General features: G+C 42.2%; 1 protein-coding gene across 5 annotated transcripts in view; it reads right to left on the bottom strand.

Moving 5' to 3' along the window:
* Positions 1–22,721, bottom strand: part of kcnt1b (potassium sodium-activated channel subfamily T member 1b) — a 117,771-nt gene extending 95,050 nt beyond the window's left edge. For all 5 annotated transcript variants that reach the window (XM_029716376.1, XM_029716378.1, XM_029716379.1 and 2 more), the window contains exons 1-3: positions 22,428–22,721; positions 18,101–18,149; positions 14,506–14,676 (exon numbers count right to left, since the gene is read on the bottom strand). In XM_029716376.1, coding sequence (XP_029572236.1) covers positions 14,506–14,676; positions 18,101–18,149; positions 22,428–22,458 — 251 coding nt within the window. In that variant the 5' untranslated portion in view covers positions 22,459–22,721. The remainder of the gene's footprint in view (positions 1–14,505; positions 14,677–18,100; positions 18,150–22,427) is intronic.
* Between the last annotated feature and the right edge of the window lie 1,275 nt (positions 22,722–23,996).

Here is a 23,996-nt window from a genome sequence, read left to right as displayed (position 1 = left end):
CCAGAAACACTCACAGCTGTAATCGCTGCCAAAGGTGATTCTAACATGTATTGATTCTGGGGTATGAAAACTTACAGTTGAAGTCGGTAGTTTAAATACACCTTAGCCTGTCATGCATATGTGTAGGAACGGACCAAGGCGCAGCGTGAGTATCGTTCCACATCTTTTATTAGAATGTGAAACTTTGCAAGACAAACAATAAACCATAAACAAAAACACAAACCGTGACGACAGAGGTGCAACATGCACTAACTCAAAAATAATCTCCCACAAATACAAGTGGGAAAAACAACTACTTAAATATGATCCCCAATTAGAGACAACGATGACCAGCTGCCTCTAATTGGGAATCATACAAAAACCCCAACATAGAAAAAAGAAACTAGATAAAACCCCCCAGTCACACCCTGACCTACTCTACCATAGAAAATAAGAGCACTCTATGGTCAGGATGTGACAGTACCCCCCCAAAGGTGCGGACACCGGCCGCAAAACCTGAAACCAAAAGGGAGGGTTGGGGGGGGTGTCTAGTGTTGGTGGCGGCTCTGGTGCAGGACGAAGAACCCTCTCATCCTGCGAATCCGCCAGCATCGCTGGAGGCTCCGGGCCGCCGACCGTCTCAGAAGGTTCCGGACAGTGGGCCGTCTCAGGAGGCTCCGGACCGTGGGCCGTCTCAGGAGGCTCCGGACTGTGGGCCGTCTCAGGAGGCTGCGGATTGGGAACTGTCGCCGGAAGCTCTGGACTGGGAACTGTCGCCGGAAGCTCTGGACTGGGAAGGCGCACTGGAGGCCTGGGGCGTGGAGCTGGAACAGGTAGCGCCGGACTGGTGACACGCACTTCAGGGCGAGTGCGAGGAGCAGGCACAGGAGGTACCTGACTGAGGACACGCACTTCAGGGAGAGTGCGAGGAGGAGGCACAGAACGTACTGGGCTGTGGAGGCACACTGGAGACCTGGTGCGTAGAACCAGTGCAGGATATACTGGACCGAGGAGACGCACTGGAGGTCCGTAGCGTAGAGCTGGCACAACCTGTCCTGGCTGAATGCTCACTTTAGCCTGGCAAGTGCGGGGCGCTGGCACAGGACGCACTGGGCTGTGAAGGCGCACTGGCGACACAGTGCGTAGAGCCGGTGCAGGATATCCTGGGCCGAGGAGACGCACCGGAGACCAGGAGCGCTGAGCCGGCACAACCCGTCCTGGCTGAATGCTCACTTTAGCCCGGCAAGTGCGGGGAGCCGACAATGAGCGCACCGGGCTGTGAATGCGCACTGGAGATACGGTGCGCATTATCGCATAACACGGTGCCTGACTGGTCACAAGCTCCCCACGGTTAGCACGGGGAGTTGGCTCAGGTCTAAAACCTTACTCCGCCAATCTCCCCGTGTGCCCCCCCCCTTCCATTTTTTTGGAGCTGCCTCTTGGGCTTCTGTCGTTGCCGTGCTAATTCCTTGTATCGTCGCCGTTCCTCTCTCGCTGTCTCCGCCTGCTTCCATGGCAGGGTCTTGTCCCCTGCCATTACCTCCTCCCAGGTCCAGGATGTCCTCCACTCCCTTTTCTCCCGGGCCCAGGGTCCCTGCTCCTCCTGGGCACGCTGCTTGGTCCTTTGGTGCTGGGAGATTCTGTCACGCATGTGTGTAGGAACGGACCAAGGCGCAGCGTGAGTATCGTTCCACATCTTTTATTAGAATGTGAAACTTTGCAAGACAAACAATAAACCATAAACAAAAACACAAACCGTGACGACAGAGGTGCAACATGCACTAACTCAAAAATAATCTCCCACAAATACAAGTGAGAAAAACAACTACTTAAATATGATCCCCAATTAGAGACAACGATGACCAGCTCCCTCTAATTGGGAATCATACAAAAACCCAAACATAGAAAAAATAAACTAGATTAAAAAAAAACAGTCACACCCTGACCTAATCTACCATAGAAAATAAGAGCACTCTATGGTCAGGACAATTCCTGACATTTAATCCTAGTAAAAATTCCATGTCAGGTCAGTTAGGATCACCACTTTATTTTAAGAATGTGAAATGTCAGAATAATAGTAGAGAAAATTATTTCTTTCAGCTTTTATTTCTTTCATCACATTCCCAGTGGGTCAGAAGTTTACATACACTCAATTAGTATTTGGTAGCATTGCCTTTAAATTGTTTAACTTGGGTCAAACGTTTCGGGTAGCCTTCCACAAGCTTCCCACAATAAGTTGGGTGAATTTTGGCCCATTCCGCCTGACAGAGCTGTTGTAACTGAGTCAGGTTTGAAGGCCTCCTCTCTCACATATGCTTTTTCAGTTCTGCCCACAAATGTTCTATAAGATTGAGGCCAGGGCTTTGTGATGGCCACTCCAATACCTTGACTTTGTTGTCCTTAAGCCATTTTGCCACAACTTTGGAAGTATGCTTGGGGTCATTGTCCATTTGGAAGACCCATTTGAGACCAAGCTTTAACTTCCTGACTGATGTCTTGAGATGTTGCTTCAATATATTCACATAATTTTCACAATGCCATCTATTTTGTGAAGTGCACAAGTCCCTCCTGTAGCAAAGCACCCCCACAACGTGATGCTGCCACCCCCGTGTTCCACGGTTGGGATGGTGTTCTTCGGCTTGCAAGCCTCCCCCTTTTTCCTCCAAACATAACGATGGTCATTATGGCCAAACAGTTCTATTTTTATTTCATCAGACCAGAGGACATTTCTCCAAAAAGCTGAGCGGCCTTTCAGGTTCTGTGGATATAGGACTCGTTTTACCGTGGATATAGATACTTTTGTACCTGTTTCCTCCAGCATCTTCACAACGTCCTTTGCTGTTGTTCTGGGATTCATTTGCACTTTTCGCACCAAAGTACATTCATCTGTAGGAGACAGAACGCGTCTCCTTCCTGAGCGGTATGATGGCTGTGTGGTCCCATGGTGTTTATACTTGCGTACTATTGTTTGTACAGATGAACGTGGTACCTTCAGGCATTTGGAAATTGCTCCCAAGGATGAACCAGACTTGTGGGGGTCTACCATTGTTTTTCTGAGGTCTTGGCTGATTTCTTTTGATTTTCCCATGATGTCAAGCAAAGAGGCACTGAGTTTGAAGGTAGGCCTTGAAATACATCCATAGGTACACCTCCAATTGACTCAAATGATGTCAATTAGCCTATCAGAAGCTTCTAAAGTCATTTCTGGAAATTTCCAAGCTGTTTAAAGGCACAGTCAACATAGTGTATGTATAATTCTGACCCACTGGAATTGTGATACAGTGAATTATAAGTGAAATAATCTGTCTGTAAACAATTGTTGGAAAAATGATCTGTGTCATGCACAAAGTAGATGTCCTAACTGACTTGCCAAAACTATAGTTTGTTAACAAGAAATTTGTGGAGTGGTTGAAAAATGAGTTTTAATGACTCCAACCTAAGTGTATGTAAACTTCCGACTTTCTAAAAACATGTTTTCACTTCGTCATTATGGAATACATTTATTATTCAGGCTGCAACACAACAACATGCGGAACAAGTCAAGGGGTATGAATACTTTCTGAACTCATAGAGCGTAGCAAAACCAAATGAGTTCTTCTTTCAGTTTACACTAGGTCTATGCTCTGGAGCTCAGAAACAACCAATCACGCTAGGGATAAGCTAATTGCAGTTGTTTCCATTTTGGCTAATGTTCTTAAGACACAATCTGCTAAAACCAGCAAGTGCGTGAAGATGCTTTTCACATAAATCCCACCACAGCCATGAGAGAACAGACATAGAGAGATTTATCTCCCTCCTCTGGAGGGATTATAGTGAATTATAGTGTCTAAAAGGCCAGCAAAACACGGTAGCCCAGCAACCAGGTACGATTATCCTCAACAATGAGACGGTGAATAGCTCCACAATGACCTTTCTGAAATACTCAAGTGAAAATATACATGAAGATGTATGCATTGGTGGGCATTGGTCTTCATGTTATTGTGGTTTTAAAGATATATGCTGTTACATATGAATAGGCAAACATGTTATATGATATTCACAGTGCAGTGAGATGAAACATATCAACAAATCTGCTGATTTGCACAATATTTTTGTAAAGCAATCTCTATGTGCTTAGAATCAACATTCTGCAGATAATAGGCGGTGGGCCGAAGCATCGCATTTGCTTTATTTAAAAAAATGGTTTTTAATGTATTTCTAGATTTTCAGATATAACAACAAAAACAGTACAACCCCAACCCCTCATTCTCCCTCCCTCCCTCCCTCCCTCCCTCCCTCCCTCCAAGGCATCTATAATAGTAAGTTTAATATGAAAGAAAAACAAAAACAAACAGTAATAGAAACAAAAACAATGGAGAAAAAAGTTAAATAAAAGTATTATCAGCATAAACAGCCACTAGAACAGACATGACTGCTTACCAAACTATGCAAGTTACACTTGGTAAAAGACAGGCTCTCCACGTACTGTATTAATGGGGACCAGGTTAAGTCAAACTTCTGTCGGGACCCATGCACAGTATACCTAACCTTCTCCAGAGGCAGAGATGACATCACTTCCTTAACCCACTGCATAAAGGAGGGCGGCTTTGCAGACTTCCAGTGAAAGAGGACAAGGCGGCAAGCTAGCAGCGAGGCAAATGCGATGACGCGTAGTAGCATTTTGGTCTAGGGGAAGTACCCCAAAAATGGTAGTGACCGGGTAGGGGCTAATAGTCGTTCAAAAGTTTGGGGTCACTTAGAAATGTCCTTGTTTTTGAAAGAAAAGCACATTTTTTGTCCATTAAAATAACATGCATTTTTCTGAAATACAGTGTAGACATTGCTAATGTTGTAAATTACTATTGTAGCTGGAAACTGCTGATTTTGAATGGGATATCTACATAGGCGTACAGAGGCCCATAACTGTTGGTTAGGGACTCGTAAGTAAGCATTTCATTTACGTCACTGTTGTATTCAGCGCATGTGACTAATACAATTTGATTTGAAATTTGATTTGATCTAATCATCTCTTCCCAGTGTCACAGATTGACATGGCATTCCAGTTCTGGCATAGGAACGGTCTGGTGTTTTTTTGTGACATATTTGTTGATAACACATTTGTCTCAGTTGATACTCTGAGAGTTGAACATAATATTCCCAATACCCACTTTTTAGATACCTGCAAACTCACAGCTTTGCCAAAAAACATGTCCCTACATTTCCACTCAAGCCTCCTAAGTGTCCAGTCGAGAGGTGCTTAGAGCTTAACCCTTATCTGAAAGGCACAATCTCCAGACTATACCGTGTGGAGGCAGAGAGAACAGTCTATGACTTGGGTGGCTGGAGTCTTTGACAATTTTTAGGTGAATCAGGTGAATCCAAGCTATGATCCCTTATTGATGCCACTTGTTAAATCCACTTCAACCAGTGTAGATGAAGGGAAGGTAACAGGTTAAATAATAATTTTTAAGCCTTGACAATAATTGAGACATGGATTGTGTATCTGTGCAATTCAGAGGGTGAATGGGTAAGACAAATGATTTAAGTGCCTTTGAACGGGGCATGGTAGTAGGTGCCAGGTGCACCAGTTTGAGTGTCAAGAACTGCAACGCTGCTGGGTTTTTCACGCTCAACAGTTTCCCATCAAGAATGGTCCATCTGTCACGCCCTGACCTGAGAGAGACGGTTTGCTTCTCTATGTGGTTAGGTCAGGGTGTGGGGTGGGCATTCTATGGTGTCTATTTCTTTGTGTTGAGCCGAGTATGGTTCCTAATCAGAGGCAGCTGTCTATCGTTGTCTCTGATTAGGAATCATACTTAGGCAGCCTTTCCCCACCTGTAGTTGTGGGATCTTATTTTTGTACTGCTCGTTGTAGCCTGCAAGACGTGACGGTCGTTTGTCATTTGTTTATGATTTTGTTTAAAGTGTTCTGGTTTATAATAAATGAAGATGAACACTCACCACGCTGCACTTTGGTCTACTCCTTTGGATGGTCTTTACACCATCACCCAAATGACATCCAGCAAACTTGACACAACTGTGGGAAGCATTGGAGCCAACCTGGGCCAGCATCCCTGTGGAATGCTTTTGACACCTTGTAGACTCCATGCCCCGACGAATTGAGGCTGTTCTGATGGCAAAAGGGGCTGCAACTCAATATATATTCATAATGTTTGTACACTCAGTGTATAACTATGCCAAAACATGGTTAAAAAATGTAATTCAGAGACAGAGAGATAGCTAATGAAACACTAGCTAGCTTCCTGAGCAGGCAAATGTATAGTAGCTGGCTAGGCTAGTCAAACTATAACATTGGCTAGCTTTCAATAAATTTGCTAAGTTACCTTTTCATGTGATCAAGACAATTCTCGTTTCATGCTGCATTTCAAGTCCACTCGAAAAAAATATATATCTTATTACAGTCTTCATCACCCACAGACAGCAGCTCAAATTTTTATGCGAGGCTGTGTTTACTTAGATAGAAGCAGGTCATTGGCTGCCTTCATCACGAAGGGTATATACGGGAGTTCGATTGGTTCCAAGTTATGCAGTTTGACAAATTTGCCTGAGCAGACAGTGCTGAAATATACTTTTTAATGAAAAAAAATTTGCAAGAAAAGAAGGTGCCAAAAAATTCAATAGTCATCAAAAGAATGTTTTACTGTGAAATACAAAACCTCAGCTCCTCCCTCGACGGCGATCGATCAACTTCATGTTTTTCGGCTTCGGTCCACCGCTTATAAAACGAAGGACCACCGCAGAGAGAAAACACATTGTGTGCATCTTCTCTCAGTATGTAAAGGAAATACTGAGAAAATCAGTGTCCCGAGAGAAAACATACTGTCCAATTTCAACTGGAAAAATACTACAATATTTAGAATGAGAACAGGCATCAGCTTCACAACTCTGATATAAAACATACTGACAGCAATATCCTGCTGGAAGGCTGAGAGAGAGAGAGAGAGTGAGAAAGATTGAGAGAGAGAGAGAGAGAGAGAGAGAGAGAGAGAGAGAGAGAGAGAGAGAGAAAGAAGGATAGAGAGGAAGATGGAGATGGAGAGACAAAGAGAAAGAGAGAGAGAGCAATGTGAGAGAGAGAGCAATGTGACAGAGAGAAATGAGAGAGAAAGAGAGAAAAATGGAGAGAAAGAGAGTGCAACGTGACAGAGATAAATGATAGTCGTCACATTGACTCTCACAAAAGCCACTTTACCTTGACATTTCAGGCAGAAGCAGAAAGGGATTTCACTCTTTCTCCATCAATAAAAAGACATGCAGTTGATCTACAAGCCACTAGGCCATAGCAATATTGGACATGTTCAGAAGAGATCTACAGATGGTTATCGACTTCTGGGTGAGACATTTGTGCTACTGGAATTTACTTTTTGAACCAGGAATACACAAAGAACAGTGTGCTCCGTTGGTCTGTGATGTCTCTGTCAAATGCAAACTTCCAAATCAAATCAAAAATCAAATCAAATTTTATTAGTCACATTTATTTTTTTATTTCACCTTTATTTAACCAGGTAGGCTAGTTGAGAAAAAGTTCTCATTTACAACTGCGACCTGGCCAAGATAAAGCAAAGCAGTGCGACACAAACAACAACACAGAGTTACACATGGAATAAACAAATGTACAGTCAATAACACAATAGAAAAGTCAATATACAGTGCGTGCAAATGAGGTAAGATTAGGGAGGTAAGTCAATAAATAGGCCATAGTGGCGAAATAATTACAACTTAGCAATTAAACACTGGAGTGATAGATGTGCAGAAGATGAATGTGCAAGTAGAGATACTGGGGTGCAAAGGAGCAAAAAATAAATAAATAACAATATGGGGATGAGGTAGTTGGATGGTCTATGTACAGGTGCAATGATCTGTAAGCTGCTCTGATAGCTGATGCTTAAAGTTAGTGAAGGAGATATGAGTCTCTAGCTTCAGTGATTTTTGCAATTCGTTCCAGTCATTGGCAGCAGAGAACTGGAAGGAAAGGCGGCCAAAGGAGGAATTGGCTTTGGGGGTGACCAGTGAAATATACCTGCTGGAGCGCGTGCTACATGTGGGTGCTGCTATGGTGACCAGTGAGCTGAGATAAGGCGGGGCTTTACCTAGTAAAGACTTACCTAGTATGACCACATGCGTCGAAAACAACAGGTGTTCACCTTACAGTGAAATGCTTACTTACGAGCCCCTAACCAAAAATGCAGTTTAAAAAATACAGATAAGAATAAGAGATAAAAGTAACAAGAAATTAAAGAGCAGCAGGAAAATAACAATAGCGAGACTATATACAGGGGGTTACAGATACAGAGTCAATGTGCGGGGGCACTGGTTAGTTGAGATAGTATGTGCATGTAGGTATAGTTAATTAAAGTGACTATGCATAGATGACATCAGCGAGTGGCAGTGGTGTAGAGGGGGGGGTCAATGCAAATAGTCTGGGTAGCCATTTGAATAAATGTTCAGGAGTCTTATGGCTTGGGAGTAGAAGCTCTATAGAAGCTCCGTTACCGCTTGCTGTGCGGTAGCAGAGAGAACAGTCTATGATTAGGGTGGCTGGAGTCTTTGACAATTTTTAGGGCCTTCCTCTGACACCACCTGGTATAGAGGTCCTGGATGGCAGGAAGCTTGGCCCCAGTGATGTACTGGGCCATTCACACTACCCTCTGTAGTGCCTTGCAGTCGGAGGCAGAGCAGTTGCCTGTCCTAGGCAGTGATGCAACCAGTCAGGATGCTCTCGATAGTGCAGCTGTAGAACCTTTTGAGGATCTGAGAACCTTTGTCAAATCTTTTCAGTCTCCTGAGGGGGAATAGGTTTTGTCATGCCCTCTTCACGACTGTCTTGGTGTGCTTGGAACATGTTAGTTTGTTGGTGATGTGGTCACCAAGGAACTTGAAGCTCTCAACCTGCTCCACTGCAGCCCCGTCGATGAGATTGGGGGCGTGCTCGGATCTCTTTTTCCTGTAGTCCACAATCATCTCGTTTGTCTTGATCACGTTGAGAGAGAGGTTGTTGTCTTGGCACCACATGGCCAGGTCTCCCTATAGGATGTGTCGCCGTTGATCAGGCTTACCACTGTAGTGTCATCAGGAAATGTATTGATGGTGTTGGAGTCGTGCCTGGCCGTGCAGTCATGAGTGAACAGGGAGTAGAGGAGGGGGCTGAGCACGCACCACTGAAGGGCCCCTGTGTTGTGGATCAGCGTGGCGGATGTGTTGTTACCTACCCTTACCACCTGGGGGCAGCCCGTCAGGAAGTCCAGGATCCAGTTGCAGAGGGAGGTGTTTAGTCCCGGGGTCCTTAGCTTATTGATATTCTTTGAGGGCACTATGGTGTTAAAAGCTGAGCTGTAGTCAATGAATAGCATTATCATATGTGTTCCTTTTGTCCAGGTGGGAAAGGGCAGTGTGGAGTGCAATAGAGACAGCATCATCTGTGGATCTTTTGGGGCGGTATGCAAATTGAAGTGGGTCTAGGGTTGATGGAGTTGATGTGAGCCATGACCAGCCTTTCAAAGCACTTCATGGCTACAGACGTGAGTGCTACGGGTCGGTAGTCATTTTGGCAGGTTACCTTAGTGTTCTTGGGCACAGGCACTATGGTGGTCTGCTTAAAACATGTTGATATTACAGACTCAGACATGGAGAGGTTGAAAATGTCAGTGAAGACCCTTGCCAGTTGGTCAGCGCATGACCGCAGTACACGTCCTGGTAATCCATCTGGCCCTGCGGCCTTGTGAATGTTGACCAGTTAAAAGGTCTTATCGGCTGCGGAGAGCGTGATCACAGTCTTCCGGACAGCTGGTGCTCATACATGTTTCAGTGTTATTTGCCTCAAAGTGAGCATAGAAGTAGTTTAGCTCGTCTGGTAGTCTAGTGTCACTGGGCAGTTCTCGGCTGTGATTCCCGTTGTAGTCTGTAATGGCTTGCAAGCCCTGCCACATCCGACGAGCGTCAGAGCCATTGTAGTACGATTTGATCTTAGTCCTGTATTGACGCTTTGCCTGTTTGATGGTTCGTCGGAGGGCATAGCGGGACTTCTTACAAGCTTCCGGGTTAGAGTCCCGCTCCTTGAAAGCGGCAGCTCTAGCCTTTAGCTCAGTGTGGATGCTGCCTATAATGTGGGGACTATGGGGACGACGTCATCGATGCACTTATTGATGAAGCCAATGACTGTGGTGTACTCCTCAATGCCATCGGAGGAATCCCGGAACATATTCCAGTCTGTGCTAGCAAAACAGTCCTGTAGCTTAGCATCTGCTTCCTCTGACCACTTTTTTATTGATCTAGTCACTGGTGCTTCCTGCTATAATTATTGGTTGTAAGCAAGAATCAGGAGGATAGAATTATGGTCAGATTTGCCAAATGGAGAGCGAGGGAGAGCTTTGTGTGTGTCTCTGTGTGTGGCGTATAGGTGGTCCAGAGTTCTTTTTCCTCTGGTTGCACATTTAACATGTTGATAGAAATTTGGTAAAACGGATTTAAGTTTCCCTGGATTAAAGTCCCCGGCTAATTGGAGCGCCACCTCTGGGTGACCGTTTTCTTGTTTTCTTATGGCGGAAAACAACTCATTCAATGTTGTCTTAGTGCCAGCCTCTGACTATGGTGGTATGTAAACAGCTACAAAGAATACAGATGAAAATTCTCTTGGTAGGTAGTGTGGTCTACACCTTATCATGAGATACTCTACCTCAGGCGAGCAAAGCTCGAGACTTCCTTAGATATCATGCACCAGCTGTTGTTTACAAAAATACATACACCACCGCCCCTTGTCTTACCAGACGCCGCTGTTCTATCCTGCCGATACATTGTATAACCAGCCAGCTGTATGTTGATATTGTCGTTGTTCAGCCACGACTCCGTGAAGCCTAAGATGTTACAGTTTTTAATGTCCCGTTGATAGTTTAATCTTCCGCGTAACTCGTCGGTTTTATTCTCCAAAGATTGTACGTTTGCTAGCAGAATGGAGGTAAGTGGGGGTTTATTCGATCGCCTACGAATTCTCAGAAGGCAGCCCAACCTTCTTTCTCCGCCTCCTCTTCACGCAGATCGCAGTATATCCTTCACGTCGGGCTCGTCAGAGTCATGAAAGGAAAAAAAGGATTCTGCTAGTCCGTAGTGAGTAATCGCAGTCCTAATGTCTAGAAGTTATTTTCGGTCATAAGAGACGGTAGTGGCAACATTATGTACAAAATAAGTTACAAACAAATAAACGAACAAAAACCACAATCGGCTGGGGGCACTCCGGAAAAGGTTTGTCCAATCTTGATAAGTCAGAACTCCTCAGGCAACAGGCAGCTGCTGATATTGATGATAGAACACTGCTTTCAAATTCTATTCTCAGAGTTTTTACATGACCTTCACGCATTCCTCCTCTGGATCATCCAGATGGTCATTGGCAAACTTCAGACGGGCCTGAACATGCGCTGGCTTGAGCAGGGGGACCTTGCGTGCGCTGCAGGATTTTAATCCATGACGGCGTAGTGTGTAACTAATGGTTTTCTTTGAGACTGTGGTCCCAGCTCACTTCAGGTCATTGACCAGGTCCTGCCATGTAGTTCTGGGCTGATCCCTCACCTTCCTCATGATCATTGATGCCCCACGAGGTGAGATCTTGCATGGAGCCCCAGACCGAGGGTGATTGACCGTTATCTTGAACTTCTTCCATTTTCTAATAATTGCGCCAACAGTTGTTGCCTTCTCACCAAGCTGCTTGCCTATTGTCCTGTAGCCCATTCCAGCCTTGTGCAGGTCTACAATTTTATCCCTGATGTCCTTACACAGCTCTCTGGTCTTGGCCATTGTGGAGAGGTTGGAGTCTGTTTGATTGAGTGTGTGGACAGGTGTCTTTTATACAGGTAACGAGTTCAAACAGGTGCAGTTAATACAGGTAATGAGTGGAGAACAGGAGGGCTTCTTAAAGAAAAACTAACAGGTCTCTGAGAGCCGGAATTCTTACTGGTTGGTAATTGATCAAATACTTACAGTATGTCATGCAATAAAATGCAAATGAATTACTTAAAAATCATACAATGTGATTTACTGGATTTTTGTTTTAGATTCCGTCTCTCACAGTTGAAGTGTACCTATGATAAAAATTACAGACCTCTACATGCTTTGTAAGTAGGAAAACCTGCAAAATCGGCACTGATGGCGCAAAAGCCATGACAGGGAGACATAGTGGTCGCGTATGCAAGCAGTTGCTCCTGACGCTACTCTGGTACACTGCAGCATCCACCGAGAGGTTCTTGCTGCCAAGGGAATCCCTGACAGCTTGAAATACTTTTTGAAAACTACAGTGAAAATTGTTAACTTTGTTAAAGCAAGGCCCCTGAACTCTCGCGTCTTTTCTGCATTATGCAATGATACAGGCAGCGACCATGTAATGGTTTTACAACATACTTATATTTACAATAAAAGTGACTCCAAAATGTCACAATACATTTACCATTCATTTTTACTGGGAACAACATAATCTGAAACGCAACCAAAACAAACCGCAAAAGCATCCAAGAAGTTTGTAGTCACTTGATGTAGTAATTGCATGCTAGGAATGCAGCCAAATACTACAATTTTGATTACTTTAATACTACAGGTGAATTTGTCAAAATACTTATGACACCTTCAAAATTGGGGGACTAGATACATAGTGCTTTCATCTCTAAACAGTTGGTTATCAAGGGGCAAAGTATTGACATGTTTTTAAAAATTGAGAGACGAGCTGAAAGTTTTCTTTACAGACCATCATTTTCACTTGTCTGACCCCTTGCATGATGACGAGTTTCTCACATGACAGGCCTATCTGGGTGATGTTTTTTCGCAACTATATTCAATGTGCGGGACAAAATTGAGGCTATGATTAAGAAGTTGGAGCTCTTCTCTGTCTGCATTAACTTGGACAACACACAGGTCCTTCCATCATTGTATAATTTTACGGACAATATCAAATATGGTATAGCGAAGCACCTGAGTGAGCTGGGTGTGCAATTACGCAGGTACTATATCGAAATGGATGACACAAACAACTGGATTCGTTGTCCCTTTCATGTGCTGCCTCCAGTCCACTTACCGATATCTGAACAAGAGAAAGTCATCGAAATTCTGTGAAAATGTAATTTAATCAGAAGCCACTGCCAGATTTCTGGATAGGGCTGCGCTCAGAGTATCCTGCTTTGGCAAATCGAGCTGTTAAGACACTGATACCCTTTGCCACCATGTACCTACAGTATGTGAGAGTGGATTCTCAGCCCTCACTAGCATGAAAACTAAATACAGGCACAGACTGTGTGTGGAAAATGATTTAAGACTGAGACTTTCTCCAATACAGCCCAACATTTGCAGAGTTATGTGCATCCTTTCAAGCACACCCTTCTCATTAACCTGTGGTGAGTTATTCACAATTTTTGATGAACACATAAGGTTTTATATTTAAGATGGCTAAATAAAAAGCAAAATGATTGATTATTATTATATTATTATTTGTGCCCTGGTCCTATAAGAGCTCTTTGTCACTCCATGAGCCGGGTTGTGACAAAAACTCACACTCATTCTTATGTTTAATAAACGTATCGTATAGTGTGTGTCGCAGGCTTACAATGACGGCAAAAAACAACATTTGAGAGTGCGCTGACTCTAGTGTTAGAGGGGGTACGCAGCTATAGGTTGAATGTTTGAAAGGGTACGGGACTATACAAGTTTTGGAACCACTGCAATAAGGCATAAAGGTGAAACTGCAAAAAATGTAATTAACTTCATGTCCAATACATAGTGTTATGTTTGAGGCAAATCCAACACATCACTGAGTACAATTCTTCATATTTTCAAGCATGGTGGTGGCTGCATCATATTATGGGTATACTTGTCATTGGCAAGGACGAGGGATTTCTTTACGATCAAAATAAACATTATAGAGCTAAGCACAGGCAAAATCCTAAAGGTAAAACTGGTTCAGTCTGCTTTCCAACAGACACTGGGAGACAAATTCACCTTTCAGCCGGACAATAACCAAAAACACTAGGCCAAATACACTAGAGATCCTTACCAATTACATTGAAAGTTCCTGAGTGGCCTTCATTTTCAATTAATTTGCAAAAATGTCAAACAAAATGTTTTAACTTTGTCATTTTAGGGTATTGTTTGTAGATAGGTGAGAAAAAATATATTTAATCAATTTTAAATTCAGGCTATAATACAACAAAATGTGGAATAAGTCAAGGGGTATGAATAATTTCTGAAGGCACTGTATTTGCTAAGGGGATTTAATTCCAGGTGTCTTGGCCAATAGCTTTTCTTCCAATCAACCAATGAAATACCTCTGCAGCTATGATACCTGGAGAGCCCCTAGTCAATATTATAGGACCAATTATGTGGTCAATTAAGTGAAAAACATGAGGAAGAAAACAACTGCACACATAGCCCACGCATGCAACACGCACATGTCGCATGTAAACACACACATGCACACACCGTGGCCATTCCAGGACTTTTTAATGAGGGCCATATTATGTCCTGGCCAGAAGTATCATAGTTGATTGTGGTGGCTACCTGTCGTCATTCTGAAAAGACTGGTCCCCCAGCAGCAGGTCCCTGAAGCGGTAGCGGGGCGGTAGAGGGGGGACCTCAGAGTCCACTTCCGCCATCTTCAGGGCTGAGATGTCCAGAATAACTCCAGTGTTGCTGCTGTTGTTCTTCTGCAGAGTCTCAGTGGACGATGACCTGACAGGATTATAGAGATATAGAAATATAAGAAATATGGATTGTTGGCTGGCTTTTAATACGCACTCTGATTGCTGCATGGCTTTTGACCTGATCTCTGACACTCAGACATGTTGATTTCCTGACAGAGCACTGAGGATGTTAGAATAGTCTCACATTGGGAATATGATATTTTTTGAGTTGTTGACATCACAGACATAAAATTATGACCTATGTGACTCGTTTCAGGAAACTAGGCGTATGTCGCGCGTCACTACTTCCCAGGAGAGCCATTTGAACATAAACGTATTGTTTTTATCAAAATGCGTTTTTTTGCCAGAAATGCCTTCTGGAACATGTGAACTTTAATGTGCCTTAATAACAAACTTGTATGCCATCTGTAAATACAAATACATTTGTTAAATTACAATCCTAGTTGGTTGAGCCACAGAAAAAGATAGCAAAGTTCGGATGGGTCTGCCATGTGTAGGTAATCTTTTCTAATGCAGCTTTTGTTTTGTTAAGATTTCACGTAGTAGAACTGCATAAGTGTTGCTCTCCACTTTCAGGAGGACCAAGTTTTTAAATCAGTGGAATTAGAGTATGATAGCTAAGGAGATGGTGAAAACACCTGTCTATGGATTACATCTTCAAATTGAAGGCAACCAAGGCATTTGTGACAGAGGGAGAAGCGTCCATCCATGTATACGGGTAAGATATTCTAGCTAGCTACATTTTCAGATATTACGAGTTTCTAACATCATGAGTTGGGATCATGGTTCATTATTTAGATAGCTAGCTAGCTAGCTACATGTCTTAACAAAAGACTCCACTATGCAAGTAACCATTTCAATAGAATGTTCATGATGTCACTGCGACAACTGTTTATAGACGTAGCTTCTCAATTTGCTCTGGCTATGTACTCCGATTTCAGAGCACTCTTGTCTGAGTGTGCCAGAGCGCAGAATAACTGACGCATTTACCAAAGCTCAACAACTGTTGAATATGGCCGGTGTCACTAAACGTTGGCAAAAAAGCGTAATTAAATTGTTGCCAGCAGCACAGCTGCAGTCACCAACGCTATGGATAACAACAAAACAGCTTAACCAGCTCTGCTAGGGCGAGTAAAATGGTCAGAGTGAGCTGTTCTCTCATTTGTATCTTGAAGTAGCTAGCAAGCTAGCCAACGTCAGTCATTTAGCTTGGGTGCTTGACCGCTGTTGTTAGGACAGAATTCTCGGATCAACCCTACTCCTCAGCCTCACATGTGAATCCTTAAAGAGATGGGTGGGGCTAAAGCTTAAGAGGGTATGAACGATGCTGCATGGGTGTAGACAAAGTTCTCCAGTAGTAGGTGTACCAAGACATTCAAAGGCCATTTTCTCAAAAGTGAGGTTACAAGTTTATCAACTTTCAAAGCATTACTTTCCCATTGTTCCTCAAGTGTAGTGTATGATATACCATTTTCTAGCTCTGAATCTCTACTTTTATCCAATGTAAAAAACCTCATTTCAAATTTTGCTACATAGGACTGAATTGGCCTGTCGGTCACATATCTCAATGGTTGGCAACATGCACAACCAGTATACTTTCTTTCTTCTTATTCTGTAACTTTCCATTGCAATGAAAGGGAACGAGATGACAAACAAGCAGAAAAGGAAATTACATTTTCATCAGGAGATTTGTTCATATCTGGGTAGATGCAAGAGTGAGTATGTGTGTGTGTGTGTGTGTGTGTGTGTGTGTGTGGATGGGGCACATTTTCATTACGTGGGCAAACATTTATACTGACCAAAAATATAAACGCAACATGTAACGTGTTGGTCCCATGTTTCATGAGCTGAAATAAAAGATCCCAGAAATGTTCCATATGCACAAAAAGCTAATATCTCTCAAATTTTGTGCATGAATTTGTTTACATCCCTGTTATTGAACATTTCTCCTTTGCCAAGATAATCCGTCCACCTGACAGGTGTGGCATATCAAGAAGCTAATTAAACAACATGATCATTATACAGGTGCACCTTGTGCTGGGGACAATTAAATGCCACTCTAAAATATGCAGTTTTGTCACACAACACAATGCCACAGATGTCTCAAGTTTCGATGGAGCGTGCAATTCGAATGCTGACCTGAAGGAATGTCTGCCAGAACTGTTGCCAGAGAATTGAATGTTAATTTTTCTACCATAAGCCGCCTCCAATGTTGTTTTAGAGAATTTGGCAGTACGTCACATGTGCTTACAACTGCAGACCATGTGTAACCACGCCAGCCCAGGACCTTCACATCCGGCTTCATTTATCGGGGAGTCAGGTAATCTAGTGGTTAGAGCGTTGGGCCAGTAACCGAAAGGTTGTTAGATCGAATCCCCGACCTAGTTATGTGAAATCCATAGATTAGTGCCTATTTCCATTGACTGATTTCCTTATATGAACTATAACTAAGATAAATCTTAGAAATTGTTGCATGTTGCGTTTATATTTTTGTTCAGTAAAGAATGTGCTGGAAAGAATTACAACACTTTTGGCATTAGATGGGAAATGAAAAAACGCCTGTTGGAGAGTGACGATGCTAAATCCATTTACTTATGCAGTAATTGAATGGTAAGATTACCCTAAGCAATTTTATCAAATTCAAATTAAAAGAAGGTCATTTTGTCCCTCTGCATTAGATAACTGCACCACAAAGTCTGCACATTTGATCAAGTGGAATTTGATGTCTGAGAACCATTTGCACAGCAACAATACAGTATGTATTCATTATTACTGAATTCTGGGTCTCGGTTTCTGTGACAAACGTATTTATAATAGAAAGCTAATCATTCTAATAAAATAAATTGGATTTGATTGTGGAGGGCTAAACATTATCTAAACTAATACTCTGATTCACATCAAGTCATGCATGAAAACCCTCCAGAGGATACAGAGAGTCCATCTGAGGCTAGATACAGGTAACTGCCAAAATAAAGGAAACACCAACTAAAGTGTCTTAATAGGGCTTTGAGCCGCCAGAACAGCTTCAATACACCTTGGCATAGATTCTACAAGTGTCTGGAACTCTATTGGAAGGATGCGACACCATTCTTCCACAATAAATTCCATAATTTGGAGATTTGTTGATGGTGGTGGAAAATGCTGTCTCAAGTGCTACTCCAGAATGTCCCATGATTGTTCAATTGGATTGAGATCTGGTGACTGAGACAAACACACACACACCCTTTAAACCCCATATGCTGCTTTGAGGCCCCTCTTTCAAAGTCTTCTTCTAGCCATGGTAGCCAAAATAATTGGCAACTATGTATTTTTATACATGACTCTAAGCATAATGGGATGTTTTAATTGCTTAATTAACTCAGGAACCACACCTGTGAGGAAGCACCTGCTTCCAATATACATTATGTTAGTTTGTGTCACATTGAGAGGAATTAAACAGGTCGGAACATTACCTGTCTCCATTGGAACTCGAGGATCGACGTTGCGGGCTCTTAGTCACCTCTTGGCGAGGGATTTAGGGAATTAAAGAGAAAGAGGGGGAGGGGGGAGAGAGAGAGATGAATAATTCATATATTAAGGTGTGAAGGCATGATATGTATCATTATTATTACAGACACAGCATTTCCAGTAATTTAGCTTAAATCTGTGCTGCTGCTGCTAAGCAAGCCAATCCCTCTGAAGTTAGCTCTCTTCCCTTGACTTTCTTCCTCGGGATTACTCCAATACCCAGCTGATGCTTGAGACTTTTTGGGATAAACCCTCTGGATGGTTTATGTCTCACTGTAAACACACTGTTTGATGAAACCCTGTGCATGTTCAAAGTACTGTTTTAGTTTTAGCCAATGAACTGTACTAAGTGGAGTGTTTGATGATCAACAAGCAGTAAAGTGACTCTCAGATGTTCTGTAATAATAACAGACTGCGTAACACAACGTGTGAATGTGCTGTTCCTCAAACACAAGGGAATATGATGGGTTATGAAAATAAGAAGACAAGGCATTGATTTTGAAGTCTATCACATCTCTGATTGTGATGGATTCCTGATCTGGTGAGCCATGTTCTGGGCTAACAAGCATGTTCAATCTATGGCAAGCTATCCTATAGTTAAATCTATAATTAGAAGCTTAGGTGTTGGTGATTCATCTGTAACAGCCATGGTGACTCTATCGCAATCAATTATTTGCGAGACAACCCCACTCACTCGCTCTTTCTCTCTCTCGTTTTCTCTCCACAGAATTTGCTCTTTGCTCTTATCACTTTGCTCAAGTGGACAATATGGCACTCAAATCAATTGTCTGCTGATCCCATGTGTGACAAATGCTCCACTCCATGCTATTAGTTCACCCATGTCAGGCAGCAAGATGGACATCCTGCATAAAAAGCATACACCATGTAATGCATATATATTCAATCTATGCACTGTGCTCAAAGTCCCCTACCTACCATCTCACGTCTCTCACATACATACAGTACATTCTGTACATCGGGCTATCCAGTGGCTAATGACTGTATAGTTCAGGGGGTCATCATGCTAGAGAGTGGGCCCGAAACACACAGAGACAGGGATTTTCCTTGATTAGCAGCCCAGAGGACAGACCCTGAGAAGCTATTCTGTCAGACTGGGGGAAGGGAGAGGAGAGCATGTGGAGATGATAGTGGGCCAGAGTGGAGTGGAGGTGATGGAAGTGGAGGGGAAGCGAAGTGTTTGTGAATATGTGGTATGTCTCTTGCTTATGAAATTCCTGCAATGTAGCCTCTGAGAATGGGTACACAGTGACACACACGTAATAGATTTGGTCACTGGTACTGGCAGTCTGTGAAACTGAGTCTCTTGATAATTAAGCAATAAGGCCCAAGGAGGTGTGGTATATGGCCATTATACCACAGCTAAGGGCTGTCCTTATGCATGACACAACGCGGACTACCTGGATACAGCCCTTAGCTGTGGTATATTGGCAATATACCACAAACCCCCAAGGTGCCTCTAAACTGGTTACCAACGTAATTAAAGCAGTAAAAATAAATGTTTTGTCATACCCGTGTTATATGGTCTGATAAATCACGGCTGTCAGCCAATCAGCATCCAGGGCTCGAACCACCCAGTTGATAATAGAGAATATAGTACACGGTGGAGAGAGACTAGAGCAGATTGGGCAAATACAAATATATGGAGGGAGGAGGAAAATATGGTCCTGAGGTAGAAGAGAAATTTGGGGAATGATGACAATTAGGATGAGGAATACTGGGTATTCTTATTAATAATTTATGCTTTGAGGCCTCTGGAAATGTAGTCAGTCCTATTTTGTTTGAATGAAGTGACGATGCGTATTCTGCTCCGTACTGTTATGATTTATATTTACCTACAACATGAAACATGAGTGTCCGCCTGCAGCGGCAAACTGATAATCAGCTCACTGAATAATAAACACATCTGGATTTTCTGGAAAATATGAGAACTTAAAATTGTATTCATGTTTCGCAATATCAGTGGCTCTTTATGATTTAATGAAGTGAAGTAAATACATAAACCACTACTAAATAAAACCCTGAGACAATGCAATCAAAGTAATATTGACCATAAACGCCAAACACTGAATTCTCCTTCCTTATCTCTACATTTTTTGTTTTCTCCAGAAATACTTGGAATTATGGTAACAACACACAGCACAGCAGCCTCAAAGCAAAAGCAATGCTGTTCATTTAACTCTGAAAGCGTCAAATGTACACTATTTTCAGTGAACATATGAGTCCCACTGTATTGGGGTTAAAATAACACTTTTGAAAGTGTTAAGGATCTAACTATGTTGCAGTGTTCTACATTTAAGTCTGAAAGTGTAAAATGTACACTATTTCAGTGAAAATATGAGTCCAACTGTACTGGTGTTAAAATATCAACTACAGTGTAAAACACAACACTTGATTTAGAGCAAACTGGACTTACTTTGCTTTGTGCTGACGCTGTTACACTATCTCAGTGTAAGATATTAGTGTTACAGAAAATCAGTTTTGGGTGTTGTTTTAACACTGTATGGTGTAAAGCCTAATTTGCATTTTTCGCAGGGTGCCTTTTCTTTTTAAGCAAATTGTAGAGCTAACACACAAGACTGTATCTGTTAGTGACAGAGACATGGTTGTTGAATTATTTTATTTTAAAGCCTGTGGCTTTCACCAAGTGAGTTCCTAGGCGAATGTTATCAATAAAAATTTAACTCTATGAAAATACATTATGTATATCATAAGTCCTTAGAAATTGGCCTAGTTTTACCCTAACACAATGGTGTTAGGAAACTCCTGGTTTACAGGCCACATTAGGCTTGCAAGTTACATTATGCTGGCTTGCAAAGGGATGTGTAATTTCTATTGGAATCCAGCCAGAGTAAGGATAGCCAATAGTAATGTGAAGCCTGCGAACAATTCGTTCTTTTTGAATGACTCTTTTTACTGACTTGAGAGTCATGCTTCATTTTTATGAGTGATTCGTTCATGTTGACATTTATTTGACCTGCTGGCCGCGGGATTAATATGTGCTCCTCCAGCTCAGCCGCTCCGGAGACGTGCTCAGATCAACTACTGTAAAATAGATCATGCAGCTGGCAGCAATAACAGCATAGGTGAGAAAAATACATGTTTAGAACTTGATATTGATCGCATGGTGCAAGAATAAATGAAATTAATTGATTATTGAATGTTTTGATAGACACAACTTTGTAGAACAAAACACTCACAGTCTCTGCTCAATAACTCGAACTCGAAAACAAATTGTTTGGGGCGCTGCAGTTCGTGAACGTCTTTGTGCTTATCGCCCTCACGGCAGTCAATCAATGCATTCCACCAAGAGTTGTTCACAATCTAGTCTGGCCACAACTAGACTACGTTTAAAATGCATCAAGCGATAATCATATTTGTATGACTAGCAAGCAACAAATTTACATTGTTTAAAGCACACTTTTACAAGTCTCAGTCACAAATGACAGCTCCAATAACCCACTTATGGTGAACGACATGTGAACTGGAAGCTTGTAGAATCATGACTCTTTCGAGTTTTCAGTTCATCGTTCGCCGGAATGGGGTCCTGCGTGCTCTGGACATTACGGATTCAAATGAATATTAAATATTAAATATTTTTACTGAACGAGTTGAAAAGACAAGTCAGCAAAAAAAGCCAAACTTCCCATCACTAATATTCATAAATTGAATTTGTATTCACCCGTAACATACATTGAGAATGACTGTCAGGGTTAGGAAACACTACCGAAACCATTTAACCCAGAACAACCATTTCCTTAACAGGTGCAATAAATCTAACTAACTGAATGGATTAGTTTAGTAAAATGTATGTTCTTAATCTTTGTGTAGCATAAGATTATTAATCAATCAATCAATGTACATGCAAAAACACAGATATTAAAAACAATCCTCAAAGATCTACCTGCAGTAGAGCATACTGGGAAATATGATAATGATGTTTAGATGGGATTATTTTACTCTTCACAGTGTAAAACAATAACTTTGGTTATTAACACCAATACTGGCGGTATTTTACACAACTGAGTGTTAATTTCACTTTTACAGAGTGACTTTAACTCCTGAATCAACACTAGAAATATTACAATGAAAAATCAACACAGGCAAATGTGCTGTGTACAATATTAAAAGTTGAATAGACTGCAGTTGATGACAACAATGCATTGCCAGCCAACAGATGTTTGGCTCTCAGTCAATTCCAATCAACGTTGGCCAAGCCAAGACTACTACAGCTGGCCCCAGTTTAGTCCTTACCTGGATCTGTCGGTGTCCGTGGTCCCATCATCGTAAACACACGTCTTGTTTATGATAAAACATCCGCTGCACATTGTCCGTGCAGCCCCGGTCGAGTCGCAGAGGTGGCGGATGTCTTCCGATTTAAATGTTGCCTTGAAAGCTCCGTCTTCTTCATGGATACATTTAAATTAGCCTACATTAGAAAGGGGCCGTCCCCGCTGAAGCCCCTGACAGAGGGTCCACGCATCCAGGTAGAAGTATCTTCTGGTCCTCATGGCGTAGGTAGATTTAAATGTTGCCTTGAAAACTCTGTCTTCTTCATGGATAAATTAGCCTACATTAGAAAGGGGCCGTGCCGCTGAAGCCCCTGATAGAGGGTCCACGCATCCAGGTAGAAGTATCTTCTGGTCCTCGTTGAGAAATATTTCTGACACTACATCTCCGACGGTATTTTCCTTTTTATCTTTAGATTTTACAAGGCTGCTGTTCTTGTTGAACGACAACTTGAAGTAGAATTTTTTCTACTTACGTTTCTTTTTTTAGTTAGAAAATGCCATGTTTTCTTTGTAAAACAATCAAACGCATATCAAAGCAGATACAGGCTAGTGACAGCATCAGATTCAGTGGTCCTAATTGTGTAGCATAATCCATGCGTTGTGTCCACTGCCACACAGGAACTGTCTCCCTCCTGTGTGCATGTGTAAGGGCAGGGTATTGCATGTGGAACGACGGTAAGACGCACATTCACAGTACCCAACCGACGCTCCATGCCCACACACATACATCCATACACAACTCGCCATCTAACGGACAACCTTGAAATCATTTTTATGTTTTGTATCTTCTTCGAAGTAGGCGTGTAATAAATGGAGCTATTGCGTAGTAGACTGAATAGGGACGTGTAAGAGCAAGACCTGCCATTAAAAACTTATCAGAATTAAGTTTAGGAGCCTTCTTAATAATTGTCAATATCTGTAGATGTGGGCTTTTACTTGAACTCATCATCAGTTCCATAGAAAGCTTGTCTGTAGGGAATTATATGACTAACATTCAAGAGAACGTTGTAGGCTACTGTATACAGCTGGATTTCCAGAGGTTACTTTTGTGAGGTGCACTTCATCCTTTCTCAAGTCCTCTGGTGGCGTTGGAGGAGATTGCAGCTCTCCCTTCTCTGAGAATGAAGAGATTTATTGTTGACACTGCAGCTGGTTATGGAATAACACCATAGAATAAATAGCACGGACATGCAGATGTAGTGGTAGGCTATTGTCTGGTGTGGTGTTTTGCATGTACATAAGTATTAATTTATTGTGTTTCCTGTTTTAAAATGTTTTGATCAAAGGAAATAAATGATTGCGATTTTTGTGAAAATTCAAGAATGCTGTACTATTTGTAAATACTGTTTGATTGAGCTTTGAGATGCAGTCAAACATTTAGAACCATAAACATGTAGGCCTATACAAACACAGGTAACAAAAACAGGAAACACAATAAATTAATACTTATGTACATGCAAAACACCACACCAGACAATAGTCTACCACTACATCTGAGAAATAACATTGTATTTGTTTCACCTCCAACCAC

This window comes from Salmo trutta, chromosome 27 (genome assembly GCF_901001165.1).
Source record: "Salmo trutta chromosome 27, fSalTru1.1, whole genome shotgun sequence".
Taxonomy (NCBI): Eukaryota; Metazoa; Chordata; class Actinopteri; order Salmoniformes; family Salmonidae; genus Salmo; species Salmo trutta.
The sequence above is the reverse complement of the archived record's forward strand: the minus strand, read 5'-3'. Positions and strand labels throughout refer to the sequence as shown.